This window comes from Colobus angolensis, unplaced genomic scaffold (assembly GCF_000951035.1).
Source record: "Colobus angolensis palliatus isolate OR3802 unplaced genomic scaffold, Cang.pa_1.0 Scaffold81, whole genome shotgun sequence".
Classification (NCBI taxonomy): Eukaryota; Metazoa; Chordata; class Mammalia; order Primates; family Cercopithecidae; genus Colobus; species Colobus angolensis.
In genome coordinates this window covers 7,394,483-7,415,634 of record NW_012121932.1, presented here as the reverse complement: position 1 = coordinate 7,415,634, position 21,152 = coordinate 7,394,483, and the positions used below count along the sequence as shown (strand labels likewise).

Genomic DNA, 21,152 nt, shown 5'->3' with positions numbered 1-21,152 from the left:
GATTCTCCTGCCTCAGCCTCCCGAGTAGCTGGGATTACAGGCATGCACCACCATGCCCAGCTAATTTCCTATTTTTAGTAGAGACAGGGTTTTTCCATATTGGTCAGGCTGGTCTCAAACTCCCGACCTCAGGTGATCTGCCTGCCTTGGCCTCCCAAAGTGCTGGGATTACAGGCATGAACCACTGCGCTGGCCCCATCTCTTTATTTTTTTTATATGTTTTTGAGATGGAGTCTTGCTCTCTTGCCCAGGCTGGAGTGCAATGGCACAATCTAGGCTCACTGCAACCTCCGCCTCCCATATTCAAGCGATTCTCCTGCCTCAGCCTCCCAAGTAGCTGGGATTACATGCGTGCACCACCATGCCTAGCTAATTTTTGTATTTTTAGTAGAGATGGGATTTCACCATGTTGTCCAGGCTGGTCTGGAACTCCTGACCTCAGGTGATCTGCCCACCTTGGCCTCCCAAAGTGCTGGTATCACAGGTGTGAGCCACCGTGCTTGGACTCTTTATTTTTATTTTTATAGATGGAGGTCTCAGTATGCTGTCCAGGCTGGAGTGCAATGGATAGTCACAGGTGGAGTTATAGCACACTACAGCCTCCAACTCCTGGGCTTAGCGATACACCTGCCTCAGCCCCCTGAGTAGTTGGAACTACAGGTGTGTACCAACATGCCTGGCCCTTTTTTTTTTTTCTTTACTTTCTGGAAAGTTCCTCAACTTTATTATCCCATTTTTCTATTGAGGTTTTTAATTTTAGCTATTACATTTTTAGTATCTGAGTGTTCTGTTTTTTTACATTCTGGATACTCCTTTTTTAGTATCCTGTTGTTTATGATGCAGTATTTTTGTTTTGTTGCTAAAAATAAATTTATTCATTTTTTAAAAACTTATTTTAGGTTCAGTGGTACATGTGCAGGTTTGTTACGTAGGTAAACTTGTGTCATGGAGTTTGTTGTACATATTATTTTGTCACCCAGGTACTAAGCCATCCAATAGTTATTTTTTCTGCTCTTCTCCCTCCTCCCAACATCCACCCTTAAACCCCAGTGTCTGTTGTTCCCTTTTTTGTGTTCATATGTTCTCATCATTAAGCTCCCACTTATAAGTGAGAACATGCAGTATTTGGTTTTCTTTTCCTGTGTCAGTTTGCTAAAGATAATGGCCTCCAGCGCCATCCATGTTCCTGCAAAAGACATGATCTTGTTGTTTTTTTTTTTTATGGCTGCATGATATTCCATGGTGTATATATACCACATTTTCTTTATCCATTCTGTCACTGATGGGCATTTAGGTCTGTGTCTTTGTTATTGTGAATAGTGCTGCAGTGAACATTTGCATGTATGTGTCTTCATGGTAGAATGAACTATATTCCTCTGGGTGTATAGCCAGTAATGGGATTGCTGGGTCGAATCGTAGTTCTGTTTTTAGCTCTTTGAGAAATTGCCATACTGCGTTTTACAGTGGTTTGACTAATTTACACTCCCACCAACATTGTGTAGTTTTTCATGTTTTGTTCTGAGATAGAGTCTTGCTCTGCTGCCCAGGCTGGAGTGCATTGGTACCATCATGGCTCACTGCAACCTCCACTTCCCGGATTCAAGCAATTCTCCTGCCTCAGCCTCCTGAGTAGCTGGGATTACAAGTGCCTACCACCACACCCAGCTAATTTTTGTATTTTTAGAAGAGATGGGTTTCACCATGTTGGCCAGACTGGTCTCAAACTCTTGGCCTCAAGTGATCTGTCCACCTCGGCCTCCCAAAGTGCTGGAATTACAGACATGAGCCACCGCACCTGGCCTGTGATAGGTTTGGATGAGGTTTGATCTGCCTTCTTAGCCTCTTTATTAGCAATATATTCTTTGCTCCTTTGCCTTGATTTATTTTATTTTTTTTGAGACAAGGTCTCTCTCTGTCATCCAGGCTGAAGTGCAGTGACGTGATCTCAGCTCACTGTGAGTTCAAGCGATTCTTGTGCCTTAGCCTTCTGAGTAGCTGGGAGCACAGGTGCATGCCACTATGCCTGGCTAATTTTTGTGTTTTTAGTAGAAGACGGGATTTCACCATATTAGCCAGGCTGGTCTCAAACTCCTGACCTCAAGTGATCCGCCCGTCTTGGCCTCCCAAAGTACTAGGATTACAGGTGTGAGTCACCACTCCTGGCTAGCCTTGATTTATTTTAAATCACTGTTATTCTTAATATCCCAGTTATATTTTCGTATTTGCACCTCTGAATAGACATGTAAAGAACAAATTAACAGACCAGGCGCAGTGGCTTACGCCTGTAATCCCAACACTTTGGGAGGCTAAGGCGGGTGGGTCACCTGAGGTCAGGAACTCAAGACCAGCCTGGCTAACATCGTGAAACCCAGTCTCTACTAAAAATACAAAAAGTTAGCCTGTCATGGTGGTGGACACCTATAATCACAGCTACTTGGGAGGCTGAGGCAGGAGAATTGCTTGAACCCTGGAGGCAGAGGTTGCAGTGAACCAAGATCACATCATTGCATTCCAGGTTGGGCAGCAAGAGCGAAACTCCATCTGAAACAAACAAACAAACAAATTAGCAGATCTATTTTTTACTATAGTAGAAAATACACGGTAAATATAATAAGGTTTCCATTTTTACATTTCTTCGTAAGTCTCATGACTTACTGATTTGCTAGAGCAGCAGTAATATTTTATCTCATGCTTATATTCTAGAAATGTGATATTCACAGATGTGAATTCCATACTTCGCTACTTGGCTAGAGTTGCAACTACAGCTGGGTTATATGGCTGTAATCTGATGGAACATACTGAGGTAAGCCATGAACATTTTCTTGTGTGTGTTTTGTCTTATGCTTCTGTTTTTTTATGGGAACCTCATCATTTATTGTTGGCTTATGAACTATTCTACTTAAGGATATTAACAGAGTGTTAATTATATAGACCAAGGTACGGAATGCTCATCTTGTTTTTGTTGTCACAAGAAAATTCTTTTTTTGTAATTCCTAAGTTTGAACGTTTAATCCCCTACCAATTGTTCTTTTGGGAGCATTTAGTGCCATCTTTGCCTTCACAGATTCCTAGCATTTCATAGCCAGAGGGGACTGTATAGATCATCTCATCCAATGTTCTTACTTTATGGATAAGGCAGCAAGCCTAGGAAAGTTAAGTTTGACCAGGGTAACACGCATAGTTTGGATCTCATTTTCTTTTCTAAGTGTATGCCTTGTTTAACTAATTATATCAGTAAATTAACTTTTGATACAATCATGTGCCTCTTAACAGTGGGATGCGTTCGAGAAATGTGTGATTAGGCAATTTCATCGTTCTCTCAGCGTCGTAGAGTGTACCCACAAAAACCTAAATGGGATAGCCTGCTACACACCTAGGCTATACAGTGTAGCCTATTGCTTCTAGACTACAAATCTATACTGGCAAGTTACAATATTCAATACAGTAGGCAATTGTAACACAATATGTATTTGTATATCTAAACATAGACAACATAAGTATAACTATAACCTTATGGGACCATTGTCGTATATGCAGTCTGTCATTGACCGAAATGTCATTATGCAGTAGATGACAGTACTGCTTTTTAGATGCTGCTTTTTTTCCTGTTTGTATTCTGCTCTAACCTTCCTAAATCTCATAAAATTCAAAGTACACAGAATGGTTTCTAAGTACTAACTTTCAAATGTTTCAAGTAAATGAATCTGTTTGGCTGGGTACAATCTCTTCGGTTCATTCATGTTGGTTACTTATTTCTGCCACCAATTCTCAAATTCTTATTTTCCTGTTCTTTCCTGAAGTGCCCTCCACACTCTTGTAAAAAAAAAAAAAAAAAAAGCAGAAAGCAGAATAAATGTGGCATTTATTTAAGTTCCATTTTAGATTTTAGGCAATCAGAATTTAGTCCACATAATGATAAATTGTATAATTTGAGAAAGGAAAAGCATAGTAAGAGTGTACTGTTGCTCTAGTTAACTAGATTTTTTTTATGGTCTTTCTTTTTATATGTTGGAGTACATTTCTTTTCTATCTTTCATGTTCACAGATTGATCACTGGTTGGAGTTCAGTGCTACAAAATTATCTTCATGTGATTCCTTTACGTCTGCAATTAATGAACTCAATCATTGCCTGTCTCTGAGAACATACTTAGTTGGAAACTCCTTGAGTTTAGCAGATTTATGTGTTTGGGCCACCCTAAAAGGTATCAGTAATTCCTAAAATGCTCTGTTTTAATCGTTTAATATTTTGCTGGATAAGAATTACACATATTTCTGAGTATGCATGTATGTATATGTGTATGTATATATATGTTTAAACAGTAACTTAGGACTTTATTACAGAGGAATGACCTCCCTGGCTGTTTTATTCCTATCCAGCTACAGGAATTCCCTGTCTTTTTCTGCCGTCGTCTCTCTCACAACCTCAACTTCCTTCTTGCCTTTGGAGCTGATCTTGTTCCTGATAAAGAAGTCCCTATCCCATTTATGTTAGCACCTCTCCTACTTCAGCTATTATTTTACTCCAGACACTTGTCTCTGACTTGAAAAAAAGCCATTATTGCTCAGCGAGTGTGTGATTGGGAGGTTAGGGAGTAGTGGGATGATGTGGATTGTGGTTTTTCTTAGAAGTCACTTCCTTCTTCTACAACTAGTTTGCAACAGGTAAGAATATGCTATTTCCAACTTGGAAAGCCAATTTTTTCAAAAACAACTTTCTTGAGGTATAGTTGATATACAGGAAACCACATTTATTTAAAAATGTATAATTTGATAAATTTTGACTTATATTTATGTGTATATATATATATATATATACACACACACACCCCTGTGGAACTATGGTTACAATCAAGATAATCAATATATCCACCATCCCCAAAAGTTCCTCCCGCCTCTTTGTAATCAGTCATCCACCCTCCCCTGGTTCCAGGCAACCAGCACGCCCAGCTTTGAATATTTTTCATCTTCAGTTGGTTGAACCCACGGTTATGGAACTCATGGACACAGAGAGCTCACTGTTTTAGAAAACATTTCATTGTATACCCAGATGCTTACATTTCATATTCTTTAGAAGCACAACTTTAAGCCATCTCATTTACTTCAGTTAGTCACAACTGGAACTTTGCTTTTGAAGCTGCAGATTGATTGAATAGTTGAAACTTATCTTTGCTCATAGGAAATGCTTCATGGCAAGAACAGTTGAAACAGAACAAAGCTCCAGTTCATGTAAAACGTTGGTTTGGCTTTCTTGAAGCCCAGCAGGCCTTCCAGTCAGTAGGTACCAAGTGGGATGTTTCAACAACCAAAGCTCGAGTGGTAAGCCTTTTTTTCTTTCTTAAAAAAAAAAAAAAGACATTTCAGTCTGTCTGAGGCCCTAGGTCTGAAAAGACAATTATTCCTACTCATAAAGTTGATTTTCTTTTAATAAATTTAAAAGGATCTTCTTGCAAGAATCTGACATTTTTATGTCTTGGTTTCACTTTTAATTGTTCAGCTATATAAAGCCCTAATCTTTATATAACTAAAGATTTTGATCATCCAATATATGTCCCTTAGGCAGTTCAAACTCCATATAAATAAAACCTCATAATTTTATACCTTTGCAATTTTTTCTTTCTTCTGAATCTCCTGGTTTTTGAACCATCGAGCATCAAGTCCTGGGATTCTGCAGCACTGTTTCATTGATTTTGTAGGAAAACATGACATAGTGCACGGTACAAAAGGTCCTTTTCTCAACCAGACTTGCTCTACTTCAATCTGTTTTACATTTTAGGAATGTGTTGTAAAGTTTTGATTTAATTAAGGTTTTCTAATGTAAAATTTGAAAACTACTGTCTACTTGGATAAAGATAGCACAATCCACTCCGTTGTTTTGGCTGCAAATCTTTACTCATCCTTCACTGTTTTTCACATTTACTCAACGACCCCTGTTACGACTTCTCACGTGTGTAGATTTGTTTTCTGTCCTTCTTCGGTGCTATCACACTTTGTTGAGGCGTAATTATTCCTTGCTTGGTTTAATACCATAATCTCATAACTAAACTTCCTTTTGTCTCATCTTTCTCTAGTTCAGGATATCACTTTAGAAAACACAAATCCATGGTCCTGTTATCCCTGAGGACTGACTCCCCATTGCCTAAAACTTAAAAGCCAAACTTAAAAGGTCCTCTGTGTTTTTGACTTAATCTATTTCAGCTTCCTTCCCTACCCACCCAATATGCATTCCTAACTTTTCATGGACATTGCACTACTTTTTTTTTTGAGACGGAGTTTTGCTCGTCACCCAGGCTGGAGTGCGGTGGCACGATCTCGGCTCACTGCAGCCTCCGCCTCCTGGGTTCAAGCAATTCTCCTGCCTCAGCCTCCTGAGTAGCTGGGACTATAGGTGCACACTGCCACGGCTGGCTAATTTTTGTACTTGTAGTAGAGATGGGGTTTCACCATGTTAGCCAGTCTGGTCTCAAACTCCTGACCTCAGGTAATCTGCCCTCCTTGGCCTCCCAAAGTGCCGGGATTACAGGCATGAACCACCATACCCAGCATCCCATATACTCTCCATCTGATACATTTCTACTTATCTTTGAGGTCCAGCTTGTTTCTTAACTCCTTTTAAGCTTTTCCTGATAAACCTAGATATTGCTGATTAATTTCAACTGAGTGATCTAACAGCACCCTGAACATATCTCTATCACTGGTATTTGGTTTTAGTTATATTCTTATCCAGATTTTGCACCCTCAAGTATAGGGATGATTTTCTAGTCGTCATGTTTTTCATAACCAGTGTGTGTAGTGCCTGGCACATTTGTTGAATGAGTGTGTTCTTAGACGTTTAACCATAAGACTTTTTGTTGTGATGGTGGTTGTGTTTTTCAGGCACCTGAGAAAAAGCAAGATGTTGGGAAATTTGTTGAGCTTCCAGGTGCGGAGATGGGAAAGGTTACTGTCAGATTTCCTCCAGAGGCTAGTGGGTAAGAAAATGTAACTCACATTTATAATTGAATGTATTTAGTGGGAAAGCTTTAAAACAGTGCTTAAATACTTAAAGTATTAATAGGTTAATATTATAGAAGAACATAAGATTTTAATTGTGATAGGTAAAATTCTAAACATCTTAATAGTTTTTACATTATTGTTAATGTTGATTTAATTTGTAGTTTTAGTTTGTGAACTTAGTAAAAGAGACATTTTAATTTTATCCTGACAGAACTGTAAATGTAATTAATAAAATATCCACAAATAAAAAACCTTAAATTTCATTTTTAGTTTTAGATTTTTGGGCTTTCATTTAATTGGATTTGTGTTTGTACCCTGAGCAGTCCTTTTAATTAGCAGTTGAAGTTATAATAGCATTTTTTGTTTGTTTTGTTTTTTCTTGAGAAGGAGTCTTACTCTGTCACTCAGGCTGGAGTGCAGTGGCACGATCTCAGCTCATTGCAAGCTCTGCCTCCTGGGTTCATGCCATTCTCCTGCCTCAGCCTCCCAAGTAGCTGGGACTACAGGCACCTACCACCACGCCTGGCTAATTTTTTTTTTGTATTTTTAGTAGAGACGGGGTTTCACTGTGGCTATCTCTTGACCTCGTGATCTGCCCGCCTCGGCCTTCCAGAGTGTTGGGATTACAGGCGTGAGCCACTATGCCCAACCAGCATTGTTTTTAAGTTATTTTTTTCCCCCAAATAAAGGAAGGGGAGTCCTGAAAACCCTGTTCCTATTCCTTTCTTTCCATTAGGTTTCCCAACCCCTTTTTCTCTTGGCACCCATGGAAAGTAGTATTTGAATAGCTCATTAGAGAAAAAGACTGTTCTGTATGGTGGTCACCAGGCTGGGGCTGCTTCAGGCCTTACCCACCATTCCCCAGGGCTGAAAATGAAGTCTTTGTCTTTGCACACCTGTCATCCTATTTGAAGCATACTGGACAAGCTTTATAATAGCGTCCTTCCAATGATATTAATATAATAAAATACCTCTTATTAAAGCAGTTAGCCTCACCTAGAAAATTAACCATTAGGAAAATGTTCTGCCATGTTTTATAATTGAGGTGATTATTTTTTCCAAATTTAGGATTTCCTAATTTAATTTTTTCAGATTTTGTATTCTATCACCATAATGCAGTTCTCACCCTTATGTAGTACACAGTAGAAACTGGAAGATACAGAAACAATTTTCTTTTAACTTTGTATTTAATACTTCTTCACAAACTATTTCATAAGCATCATTAACAGTAAAATTACTTTCAGAATTTCATTTTTGTCTCTGCTTTTCTATGTTTGCTGATTCAGTAGGTGAAATAAAGGGTAGATAGAAGGAGATGAAACAGAAGTGATGACTCTGGAAAATTCACAGACTTGATCATTAAATGGTTGATTGGTAATTGACTAAGTGGATTCAGTTATAAATAATACTTACCTTACATGGTTTAATACCTATAGACATTCTGGGTTCCTGCCGTCCAGTATTCTGCTACTGTGCACTTGGTATGAGAGGTCATGATTGTCCTGTTGTATGGTGACCTTAATTGTCTATAAAAGCCACCTTTTTTTTTTGGCAGTGGCCATTTGTAGCTGTACCACTTGAACATTTGTCTTTTTTGAATCTTTTCATATTTCATGTCACTGTCACTTCTTGGAATAGTGAGTTCCCCATGTTTGTATATTTACAGTATAAAATATTTTTTGTTATAAATTATATCAGTTTCAGAGACTATGCTCATGAGACAGCTTTGAGATTTGGAATATAAATCAGTATTTAGTTTTTCTTACTATGCATAATTTTGATCATCTCTTTTTGTACTGTTAAAGAGTTTTTCTTTAATTACTATTTTTTCTTTTTTTCTTTTCTGTGTCTTAAATGAAAGGCCAGAAGGCTTGGCTTAGCCTTTTATTCTTATTCTTAGCTAACATATACATAGCACCTATTATGTATGGATGCTACCACGTGCTTTACTTATAGTAACTTATTTAATCCCAACAGCCTTCTAAGGAAGGCACTATTGTTATCTCTGTTTCACAAATGGTTTCGGAAACAGATTCATACAACGTTTTACAAACCTCTACCATCTGGGTCTAGAATCCATATAATTAAAAATTATACTACATGTATCTGTTACATGTGGCAGAAGCCCAATTCAGCATCACTGCTAACTCATGCAGCATGATTCTTTTGTGTGTGTGTGTGTGTGTGTGTGTGTGTGTGTGTGTGTGTGTGTTTAGCTATTCTGATATAGATTGACTTTTTAACTGATGATTTTAGTTGTCTTGTGACTTATAGTCCTCTTAGCTTTCTTGGGGTTTGGAATTGTTAGACCTGCAGACATCATTTCAGATTTAGAAATAACATTTTTGAAATAATGTTTTGATCTCATTACCTTTCTTAATTTCTTTATTTTAAAGCCAGGCACATTAACTGTAAAATAATAGGTGCTGGTTGTTAGTCTCTTCTTGACAATGGTTATAACATGTTATTGGGCACAACACCCTCAGTTAAAAGTACATCACAGTATTTTTCTTCCTGGGAATTTATGGCCCTTCATTTAGTTTTATTTTTAATACATTTTTAATTTTAGAATAGTTTTAGATTTACACAAAGTTGCAAAGATAGTACAGAAAATTCCCATGTACCCTGCACCCAGTTTTTCCTAACATTAACATTTTACATTATTGTGGTATATTTGTCACAACTAATGAACTAATATTAATATATTATTAATTAAACTTCATCCTTTTTTGGGATTTTGTTAGTTTTTCCCTACTGTCTCTTTTCTGATCTAAGATTTCATCTGGGGATATCACAGCCTTTTATTTTTTTATTTTTATTTTATTTATTTATTTATTTATTGTACTTTTAATAGAGACAAGGTTTCACCATGTTGGTCAGGCTGGTCTTGAACTCCCGACCTCAGGTGATCCGCCTGCCTCGACCTCCCAAAGTGCTGGGATTACAGGTGTTAGCCACCATGCCCAGCCTACAGCCCTTTATTATATGTAGAAAGTTTTGAATAGCCGTAAATACATTGCATTGTACTTGTTTGCATTAGCCTTTGTGTATAAACCCTCCTTTTTGTCTTTTTTTTTTTTTTGAGACATAGCCTCACACTGTCATCCAGGCTGGAGTTCAATGGTGCGATCTTGGCTCACTGCAACCTCTGCCTCCCAGGTTCAAGAGATTCTCCTGCCTCAGCCTCCCGAGTAGCTGAGATTACAGGCGCCCACCACCACGCCCACATAACTTTTGTATTTTTAGTAGAGACGGGGTTTCACCATGTTGGCCAGGCTGGTCTTGAACTCCTGACCTTGTGATCCACCAACCTCCGCCTCCCAAAGTGCTGGGATTACAGGCATGAGCCACCATGCCTGGCCCAAGCCCTTCTTAAAGTTGAATCATTGATCTGGGATGCTAATGACTTTTAAAAACTTGATTGATTTAAAAATGATATAAATTCATACAAGAGGTTGTACTTTTCCCCCTCCCATATTGATATCAACTGAGATCAAAGCTGTGTGGGAAACTAGGTAGCTGTCTTAAAACTGTACAACTGCTGGCTGAGGTGAGCGGATCATGAGGTCAGGAGATTGAGACCATCCTAACTAACACAGGGAAACCCCATCTCTACTAAAAATACAAAAAATTAGCCAGGTGCGGTGGCGGGCACCTGTAGTACCAGCTACTTGGGAGGCTGAGGTAGAAGAATGGCATGAACCCGGGAGACAGAATTTGCAGTGAGCAGAGATCGCGCCACTGCACTCCAGCCTGGTCGACAGAGCGAGACTCCGTCTCAAAATAAAAAAACAACAGAAAAATAACAACAATAAAAAAATTGTGCAACTGCTAACCATCATTACAATTTGAAACTAATACAAGTTGGTGAAAGCTGATTAAACTTCCTTGCTTCATGCCTTGTTTCCAGCCCAGTCAACTGTATTTCAACATAGTGGTGTAACATCTTTTCTTTTACTCATGTACTTGATAGAAGGAGGATCTTGATGTGTAATATTATCAACAGTGCCTCTGATCTATATTCTTTCTTACAATTGTCAGCGGCTCATGGGAACAGCAGAACAGTCTTTTTGCAGATTCTGATTCATTGAGTGTTGGTACTGATGAGACCTTTGGGATTATTTAGTTAAAATTCTTATAGTTTTAATCTCCCTCACATGAGTTTACCTCTATAACAAACCTTCACATATACCCCTGAACCTAAAATAAAAGTTAAAAAATTAAAGTTAAAAAATACTCTTTTGGCTGGGCATGGTGACTCACACCTGTAAACCCAGCACTTTGGAAGGCCAAGGCAGGCAGATCATGAGGTCAAGAGATCAAGACCATCCAACATGGTGAAACCCCGTATCTACTAAAAATACAAAAATTAACTGGGCGTGGTGGTGCGTGCCTGTAGTCTCAGCTACTTGGGAGGCTAAGGCAGGAGAATCACTTGAACCTGGGAGGTGGAGGTTGCAGTGAGCCGAGATCGTGCCACTGCACTCCAGCCTTGGTGACAGAGCAAGATTCTGCCTCAAAAAAAAAAAAAAAATTTTATTTTAGCATCTGAGAAAACCAAAGCCTAGAGAAGTAAAGTGACTTTTACTAATTGTCATGTGCTCTTTTCATTTAGCCATCACAGTGACAGTCTCAGAAGAGCTTCTCTCCAGTGGCATAGGTGGGCACCCAGTTCTCAGTAGTAGCAGGTCTTATTAAAGACAAACAGTGGAAGATAGCATTGGAAACAATTTTGAAGCAGCTTTACTTTAATTAAATTACCATTCTTTTTGATAAAAAGAAAAAGGAGAGTCTCCTTAAGGTTGCAATGTTTGTAAATACCTTGTCCCCTCTGTGAGATTTTACATATGAAGTTGTTTCTTATAATTGTTTTATATATGGTGTAGTCTTTTTTTCTTCCTGTCAGGGTCAGATTTTCTATCACAGTACTCTTTGTAAGAAAATAAAATATGACTTGGGTACCAATTGGAAGGATTTTTGTTTAGTTCTCATCTCCTCAAAAAGGTTAAGTTTAAGTATTTAGTTAAAACATGTTAATGAGTTTCTTTGTGAAATGTTTTTGTTTTAGTTACTTACACATTGGGCATGCAAAAGCTGCTCTTCTGAACCAGCACTACCAGGTTAACTTTAAAGGGAAACTGATCATGAGATTTGATGACACAAATCCTGAAAAAGAAAAGGAAGATTTTGAGAAGGTAATTAAAAGTGTAGTGATGACCCTTTGTCAGAAAAGTTAATTAAAGTTACAGGATTACCTAATACCTTCATGGTATAAAAATAAATTTTGTTCTCATAGCTACTTTTTCCCCTACATATATATATATTCCATGTCTGAGACCTAAGCCAAGAAATGTCGAGCTCCCATACCAAAAAACTTAAAATTTATTTTTCTTTTCCCCATTTATAGAATTTACCTGAATGGTGTGTTTTCCTATAATACCAATTTATTAAATGAATTGGTCACTGGAGGCAGGTTTTTTGGTCATATAATCTTAAGTTTATGAATGAAATAAACACTAAGTAGGTATTGGAAAATGTGAAGGTTTCCTAGCCTCTTATCTTTATTCAGAAATATGGCAGTGTATTCAAAGAGAGGGCAAATGATTGTCAGTTCTCCCGGTAATGACCAGCTTTTCCAAAGTAAATGGAAAACTCCATCATGAGATCAGCTTTCTCAGCTGGAAATTTGGAGGCTAATGTAATAAGTATCTATCTCTTTTTTCTTTTTTGGTCTAATATCATGTAACTTCCAGAACCGTTTTCAGGCTAAATAAGACTGATGGTTTATACATTTACCTAAATGCAGTATCAAGGGTTGAAAATGCATGAAAAAATGCAAAAGATATACCGATGGTTATTTTGGTTTCTTATTATAGGTTATCTTGGAAGATGTTGCAATGTTGCATATCAAACCAGATCAATTTACTTATACTTCGGATCATTTTGAAACTATAATGAAGTATGCAGAGAAGCTAATTCAAGAAGGAAAGGCTTATGTGGATGATACTCCTGCTGAACAGATGAAAGCAGAACGTGAGCAGAGGATAGAATCCAAACATAGAAAAAACCGTAAGGCACATTGTTTTATGTGTTAATTGATATTCTTATATTCTGCTTCTTTAGTTGAATGTGATTTCTTTTTTGTGAAAGCTGCTGGTTTTTTTGTTTTGTTTTATTTTTGTTTTTGTTTTTGTTGTTTTTTTTTTTTTTTTTGAGGCAGAGTCTCACTCTGTTGTCCCGGCTGGGGTGCAGTGGCACAATCTGGGCTCACTGCAACCTCTGCCTCCTGGGTCAACTGATTTTTCTGCCTCAGCCTCCCAAGTAGCTGGGACGACAGGCGCACACCACCAGACCTTGCTAATTTTTGTATTTTTAGTAGAGACGGAGTTTCACCATATTGGCTAGGCTGGTCTCGAACTCCTGACCTCGTGATCTGTCCACCTTGGCCTCCCAAAGTGCTGGCATTACAGGTGTGAGCCACCGTGCCAGAGAAAAGCTGCTAGTTTAAACATATTTGGGTATATGACTCATTTGTGTTAGAAATCTTTTTTTCTTTCTCTATCTTTATGTTCTTCTTGTTTTATTAACATCACAACCACATATGAATATGCCCTTCATATCTCACTTATTATGTGTAGTCTTTTGCATTGTATTCATTCAATTTGAAGGATTCCTTCTGCAACATTTTACAATTTTCTTACTTTAAATACTTAGCCTTTCTATAATACAATGTTTGATGATAATGTTGTCACCCAAGTCTTCCTTTTGGCATGTGGATAAATGTGAATATAATATATAATATAAGCTCAGTACTAACCTGTATCTCTGAACTGTCACTTGACTAAAGAGCATATCTTTCTTATTCATGACTTCTCTTCTGAACTTCTAAATTGGGCTATTTTCATTCTGTAATTATGTTGTCAGAACCACACTATATTAAATCTTGAGTGTTACATTTGGGAAGTATTAGTAAATTAAAATAGTTATAATGAGTCGTTTTTATTTTGAAAAGGTTTTCTACATTTTCAAAGGTGGCTAACCAATGGACTTTTAGACCTATCTTGATTCTTTGAGGGCAATTGTCTTATATTTCTAGTAGCTTCCACGGAAAATTATTGTTTAACAGTTCGTATGCATATGGGGCAGGTTTTTGCTAGATATTGTGATATAGGTGGAACCATTGCCACTTGGAATATGGAGTCCTTTTTTCTAGTATTAAACTCTTTTCTTTCTTGTATCACTGTCTGTTTTCTATCACCTCTTATTTTCTTGGATCCAAGAGTATCCTGCTTCTCATTGGGATGATGAAGGGGCTTTCAGGGAGCCCATGAGTTCAGACTGTCAGCCTGAGATGTGTTCTTTAGACAGGCACGGGCTGTATGTAGTGCCAATGCCTGTGGGACCTTAGGGCCGGACCAAACCATTCTGTCCCTTAGGCATGAGGTGGCAAAAGAAGAGAATGCTTCTGCTTTAAAGGCAGAATGTTAAATTTGAGGGAGATGAGAAGAGAAGGAGTTGGCCCGTTGTGCCATGATGGGAAGGGAAACACTTGGTGAGCGGAGCCTTCAGGCCTTGTACTTTTTTTTGATGCTTAATTAATACTGCATGAGTGGGGCCGGGCGCGGTGGCTCAAGCCTGTAATCCCAGCACTTTGGGAGGCCGAGACGGGCGGATCACGAGGTCAGCAGATCAAGACCATCCTGGCTAACACGGTGAAACCCCGTCTCTACTAAAAAAATACAAAAAACTAGCCGGGCAAGGTGGCGGGCGCCTGTAGTCCCAGCTACTCGGGAGGCTGAGGCAGGAGAATGGCGTAAACCTGGGAGGCGGAGCTTGCAGTGAGCTGAGATCCGGCCACTGTACTGCAGCCTGGGCGACAGAGCCAGACTCCGTCTCAAAAAAAAAAAAATACTACATGAGTGGAATGTATTAGTGTTATCTTTTCTAAAACATATTTGTATTTCCTAAATGTATTGTGAAACATCTTTCTTTTAAAAATGATGCATTTGCTCTTGGTGCTGGATACTGGAACTATTACAGTGTTTTTAAACTAACACAAGGTGGTTATAAAACAAGAACATGAAATTTTATATCAAATTATAGCACTATAAGAATAATTTCAATTTCACCAGATGAGTTAACTGTAATATAATTATCATTTTATAGCTATTGAGAAGAATCTACAAATGTGGGAAGAAATGAAAAAAGGGAGCCCGTTTGGTCAGTCCTGTTGTTTGCGAGCAAAAATTGACATGAGTAGTAACAATGGATGCATGAGAGATCCAACCCTTTATCGCTGCAAAATTCAACCACATCCAAGAACTGGAAATAAATACAAGTAAGTATATCTCCTTCAATATGCTAGGTGACCTTCTGTGCTTTTGTTTTGATCTTTAAACATGGAGTAGAAGCAAAATAGTCAAGAAACCTAGCCTTTTGTTCATTCATGGGTTAACTGGCTGGTGACCTTTCAGGGACTGTTTACTCACCTGTCAGTTAAGGTTATACCACATTATTTCTAAGATCACTTGTATCTGTGAAAGTCCTGAGTCTGCTTAAAGTTGCTTTTTTTTGTATTGATTAGGTAAACTGATGTATATCTTTAGATGAAGATACTTTGCTTCCTGTAATAAACTTTGAGTCTACTTTGCACAAATTGATTCCTAAAAGTAATAATATTGAAAACTTCCAGAAGTATGAACAATACAAGAAAGTAACATGTGTTTAGATTAGTTTTCTATGCGGATTTGTAGGTTAACAGATCTTTGTTTTAAATGGACCTTTTCCAAAAAAAAAGCCTACTTTATAAAGTAAACCATAAAATATATTTTTTAATACTTGGAAGAAGCCTACTACACATAAATGCTGAATTAAAACTTCTGAAAAGAATGGTAAATGTAAATGATTACTTGGTTAGCTGATGTAATCAGCTTTAAACTCATGGGTGCTGACATGTCTGTCTATATATAGACAAACACACGTGTAATTATATGTGCATACATACTATTTTTACCAAGATTACTCCTTGTTTTACTAAGCAAATCCTTTAAATACTTGGAAAAGTGACTTTGGATACACATTTTCAAATAATCGCAAAGCATAATGCAGTGGCATCTTAATCAAGTTGTATCTTAAAGGTTACAATGTATAATGGCTGGGCACAGTGGCTCATGCCTGTAATGCTGACACTTTGGGAGGGCGAGGCGGGAAGATCTCTTGAGGCTAGGAGTTTGAAACCAGCCTGGGAAACATAGTAAGAACCTGTCTCTACCAAAAAAATAAATTAAAAAAAAAAAAAGAAAAAACTAGCCAGGTATGGTGGCATGCATCAGTAGTTCTAGCTACTTAGAAGACTGAGGCAAGAGGATTGCTTGAGTCCAGGAGTTCAAGGTTACAGTGAGTTATGATCATGCCACTTCACCCCAGCCTGAGCAACAGAGTGAAACCCTGTCTCTAGATAAACAAAAAGGAAAGCATTGACGGTGCAGTGGCTCATGCCTGTAATACCAGCACTTTGGGAGGCCTAGGCGGGTGGATCACTTGAGGCCAGGAGTTTGAGACCAGCCTGGCCAACATGGTGAAACCCCATCTCTACTTTAAAAAAAATACAAAAATTAGGGCCGGGCGCGGTGTCTCATGCCTGTAATCCCAGCACTTTGGGAGGCCGAGGCGGGCGGATCACGAGGTCAGGAGTTTGAGACCAGCCTGGCCAACATGGTGAAACCCCATCTCTACTTTAAAAAAAATACAAAAATTAGCCAGGCGTGGTGGCACATGCCTGTAATCCCATCTACTCGGGAGACTGAGAATCACTTGAACCCAGGAGGTGGTGGCAGCACTGAGCTGAGATTGCACCGCTGCACTCTAGCCTTGGTAAAAGAGTGAAACTTTCTCCAAAAAAAAGAAAGCAAGCATATTTGCACTAATATGTATGTATTTTTTTTAATTCAAATTGATACTGCATATAAATTGTATACATTATCTTAGAAACTGTTTTTAAAACTGTTTCATCTTAAATGTAATTTTAACGTAATGATTTTCTGGTCTTTTATCGGTTTTTTTTTTTTCTTTTACACAGTGAATGGAGCACTGTTTTTGAGTGTGTTTGACTACTTTTAAGACTTAGGGATTTACTTGAGTAAGGGATTACTCAAGACAGTGAGACTCTGTCTCAAAAAAAAAAAGATGTTCAAAAGCTAAATTTCCTTAAAATTATTACATGTATTGTTTATTGCTTCCTACCATGCCATACATTGGCCGTTACAGAAATATTGTGATTATACAATTTGCCAAACCAATACCTAATTTTGTATTAAATTGCAAATTTGCTTTTTTGTTTGACTGCTAAGTTGATAACTGACTCATTGTTCTCAAAGGCTGATAATGTTCTGATATACTTTGAGTATTATGAATCATAAAACCTTTTGGTTTTTAAGAATCTCTTAACTTGTAAAGAATTACATTTTAAATTAGTATTGTTGTTTATAATGCCTAATCTAAGAGGGAAAGGGTAAAATGTTTTATTTTCTTTTTTTCTAGTGTTTATCCAACATATGATTTTGCCTGCCCCATAGTTGACAGCATCGAAGGTGTTACGCATGCCCTGAGAACAACAGAATACCATGACAGAGATGAGCAGTTTTACTGGATTATCGAAGCTTTAGGCATAAGAAAACCATATATTTGGGAATATAGTCGGCTAAATCTCAACAACACAGTGCTATCCAAAAGAAAACTCACATGGTTTGTCAATGAAGGACTAGTAGATGGATGGTATGTTTAATGTTACTTAGAATTGACAAGAAGTAAGGACGTAGTAGTTATCAGTGATTTTTAAACTGCTTGAGAGATAGGGAAGGCGATCGGGAGGAGGGGGAATGGATAGGCATATAGAATTCTTGGTTCTTGTCTTCTTCTCAATCAGTGCATTAGGGCTTCCGCTTCTTGTTTTAATGCCACAAATCTGGAGTGCCCACTGGGGATCATGGAATGAAAAACACACAAGAGGGCACATCCTCTGCAGGTTTTAGCATTTAATAGAAAAATAATTTTGACTTTCTGGTCATTGGTGTATTTGGTTACTGATCTCTACTCTCTACTGAGGCTGGGGTTTTTCTTTTTTGGCTAGGTCCCAAGAAGGTCAAAATACCCTTGAGTCGAAGTGAAGATGTAAAAGTTTATCTTGAGCTCCATTAAAAGGGTATTACTGCATACTTACCGAGGTTTGCAAACCCTGCAAACTATTTATTTCCTACATATATTTTGTTTTATTCCAAAGGGCTTTATAAAGTACATTCATTTGTGAATGACAGGATACCATCTTTTTTCTGATTCTCATGGTCCTGTGTGGAATAGGGACCTTGAAAATGTTTGTTAAATAAAAATGTATTAATGCATGGGATTTCCATATTTGAAAATGTCACCATTGTGTCTTTTTTTCCAAATGTGCTTCTACTGTTTGCAGTAGTGCATTTATTTTACTGCAGTATTTGACAAGTCAGCAGTTATCCTCTTCCTTGAACTTGGGCTTACTGGTATTGCAATCTACCTAATTCGTATAACCAGCTCTTAGCCAAATGTTTAACAAGCTGAATATAATTTATTATTCATTAAGTATCTTCTACTCTCCACATCTACACATTACAACATTTCCCTGGTACTTAAAATGTACATATTTCCAGGGATGACCCAAGATTTCCTACAGTTCGTGGTGTACTGAGAAGAGGGATGACAGTTGAAGGACTGAAACAGTTTATTGCTGCTCAGGTGCGTTATAGTTTCTTTTCCAGCTTCTCTGTTTGAAATTTCAGGTACTTCTATTACTGTCCCTTTGGTCTTTATTATCTCTGTTGTTCTTTCTATTCCTTGTTTGTGCCTTACAAGCCAAGGGCAGATTTTTTTTTTTTTTTTAACAAACTTTAAAAAAAAAAAAAAGTTTATCACTGCTTATAATAGTGAAAAATTGAAAATGTCCTAAACTTCTATGCTAGGTTTGGACTAAGGCAGCTGAAGTATTTTTAGCAGTGAATTATATGACTTGACTGTGACCAGTCTGTAGACTGAACCTTTGCAATGAACTGTTAAGGGTAACCAAATTAGTTTGTATACACTGAGTTTAACATTTCACTGGAAGTAAACTTGTAAGTATTTATCGAGTTTTTTTTTTTTTTTCTAAACATGCTTAGCATGAAATAAAGGTAAAGTTCTAATTAATACTTCTTGCCCTTAAAATCATGTTATTGTTTTTTAGGGCTCCTCACGTTCAGTTGTGAACATGGAGTGGGATAAAATCTGGGCGTTTAACAAAAAGGTATATATTTTAACTCTGTCTTCTTTTCTCATGCCTAAGTCCCAAATAATGTACAAGTAGAAGTCATTACTGTGCTCATGGTAGAGAAAAGTTTGTGAAGAATATTAACATTTTGCAGACTTTCAGGAAAATGGAATGTTTTCCTTTTTTAAATACATGAAGAGCATTAATAAAGCCTATTAACTATTCCAAATAAGTAACAGTGATTGAAACAAACAAACTTGGAATTATGGGGAACAGTAATAGTTTTTTCCTTAAATTTTTTATGAACACTCTGCATTTCATTTTTCTGCTTTCAAGCTGCGAGCTCTCTGTAAGAAGGTATTACTTAATGCTTTTATTTGCCTTAAACATAGCTTTTAGCATATTACATGTTAAAACCTGAGATGTTATATGGCTTTGAAGCACAATCACATGTATATAAAAGACTTGCTTATACAAACGTATTGAAAATGCATTATTTCTAGTGTTAAAAACCACGTCCTCTGGTTTTCTTAGTGCCAAAGGGAATATTGGGATAACCCCATTCTACCCCATTCCCTTGTGTGCTACGAGGACATAGAATTTTAAAAGTATATATTTCATTGAGTTGTATTGAAGTTTCCTTGATTACAGTTCCTTTGTCCTACTGAATCCAGCTTTTTTTTTTTTTAACTGTTTCTTAAAGTCAAATGAGGAACACTGCCTATTGATATTGTTAATTACTAATTGGAAAGCAGATGCTTGGACACTATAATAAGGCAAATCATTCAAATGCCATGTTTTAAATTATGGTTTCTGTGATTGTGTTCTGTAAATTCTTATTTGGGATTGCTGCTTGATGGTGCTGATGTCTTGCCTCAAGAAATAGTTGCTTGTTTCGCATGTGTCTTGAATTTGTTTTATTTTGGTCTTTCGTGTTTAGTTTTTGATACATAAAGGAATTGTTAATTGGTTCTTTCTGTTGCTGCAGTTACTAATAATAAATATGAGTAGAATTTGCTGGCAAAGTTAACGTTGGTGTACTTTTCATTAACAATACAATTTTTAATGATTTTAAGTTTTAATAAAGTTAAGCATGGACACTTCAGATATCTGAAATATATTTTACTGTAGTCAAATAGTTCTATAGCGTCTGTTAAGATGGACAACACTTTCCTCTATCTTCTTTCATAGTTTCCCTGGAGAAAGCACTTTCATTTCTTCTAGATAGTTCTTTTGGTATTTATTACTTATATTTCTTTCTCTCTTTTTTTTTTTTTTTTTTTTGAGACAGAGTCTTGCTCTGTCGCCCATGCTGCAGCGCAGTGGCGCAGTCTAGGCTCACTGCAACCTCTGCCTCCTGGTTTCAAGCGATTCTCCTGCCTCAGTCTCTCGAGTAGCTGGGACTACAGGCATGTACCACCATGCCTGGCTAAATTTTGTATTTTTAGTAGAGATGGGGTTTTATCATGTTGGCCAGGCTGGTCTCAAACCCCTGACCTTGTGATCCATCCGCCTCTGCCTCCCAAAGTGCTGAGATTACAGGCATGAGCTACTGTGCCCGGCCTATTGCTTATATTGCTGAATGAAATATATGTTACTACTTTTTTAGTTATGTTTAGACATATTAGTTGATTTCCCATGATGGAAGATAAATAATTTGGCCTTTTTCTCCTAACTTTTTGGTTTGCTTGTAGTTGATTGTCTTGCTTTGTCTCTCCCTCTCATTTGCTTATTTTTCTTTTTTTGTTTTTGTTTTTCTGTTAAAAAAAAAAAAAAAGCCAGATTCTCATGCCTCTAATCCCAGGAGTTCGGAAGGCCAAGGCAGGAGGAGCACCGGAGCCTGGGATTTTGAGACCAGTCTAGACAACATAGTGAGACCTTGTCT

General features: G+C 37.5%; 1 protein-coding gene across 2 annotated transcripts in view; it reads left to right on the top strand.

The window, feature by feature from the left end:
• Positions 1-21,152, top strand: part of EPRS (glutamyl-prolyl-tRNA synthetase) — a 100,316-nt gene that overhangs the window by 14,040 nt on the left and 65,124 nt on the right. The window contains exons 3-13 of one of the 2 annotated variants that reach the window (XM_011929450.1): positions 2,704-2,803; positions 4,046-4,202; positions 5,177-5,316; positions 6,874-6,968; positions 12,062-12,188; positions 12,870-13,062; positions 15,160-15,331; positions 17,533-17,766; positions 18,675-18,759; positions 19,244-19,303; positions 19,604-19,624. In XM_011929450.1, coding sequence (XP_011784840.1) covers positions 2,704-2,803; positions 4,046-4,202; positions 5,177-5,316; positions 6,874-6,968; positions 12,062-12,188; positions 12,870-13,062; positions 15,160-15,331; positions 17,533-17,766; positions 18,675-18,759; positions 19,244-19,303; positions 19,604-19,624 — 1,384 coding nt within the window. The remainder of the gene's footprint in view (positions 1-2,703; positions 2,804-4,045; positions 4,203-5,176; positions 5,317-6,873; positions 6,969-12,061; positions 12,189-12,869; positions 13,063-15,159; positions 15,332-17,532; positions 17,767-18,674; positions 18,760-19,243; positions 19,304-19,603; positions 19,625-21,152) is intronic. The other variant, XM_011929451.1, reaches the window with a different exon arrangement.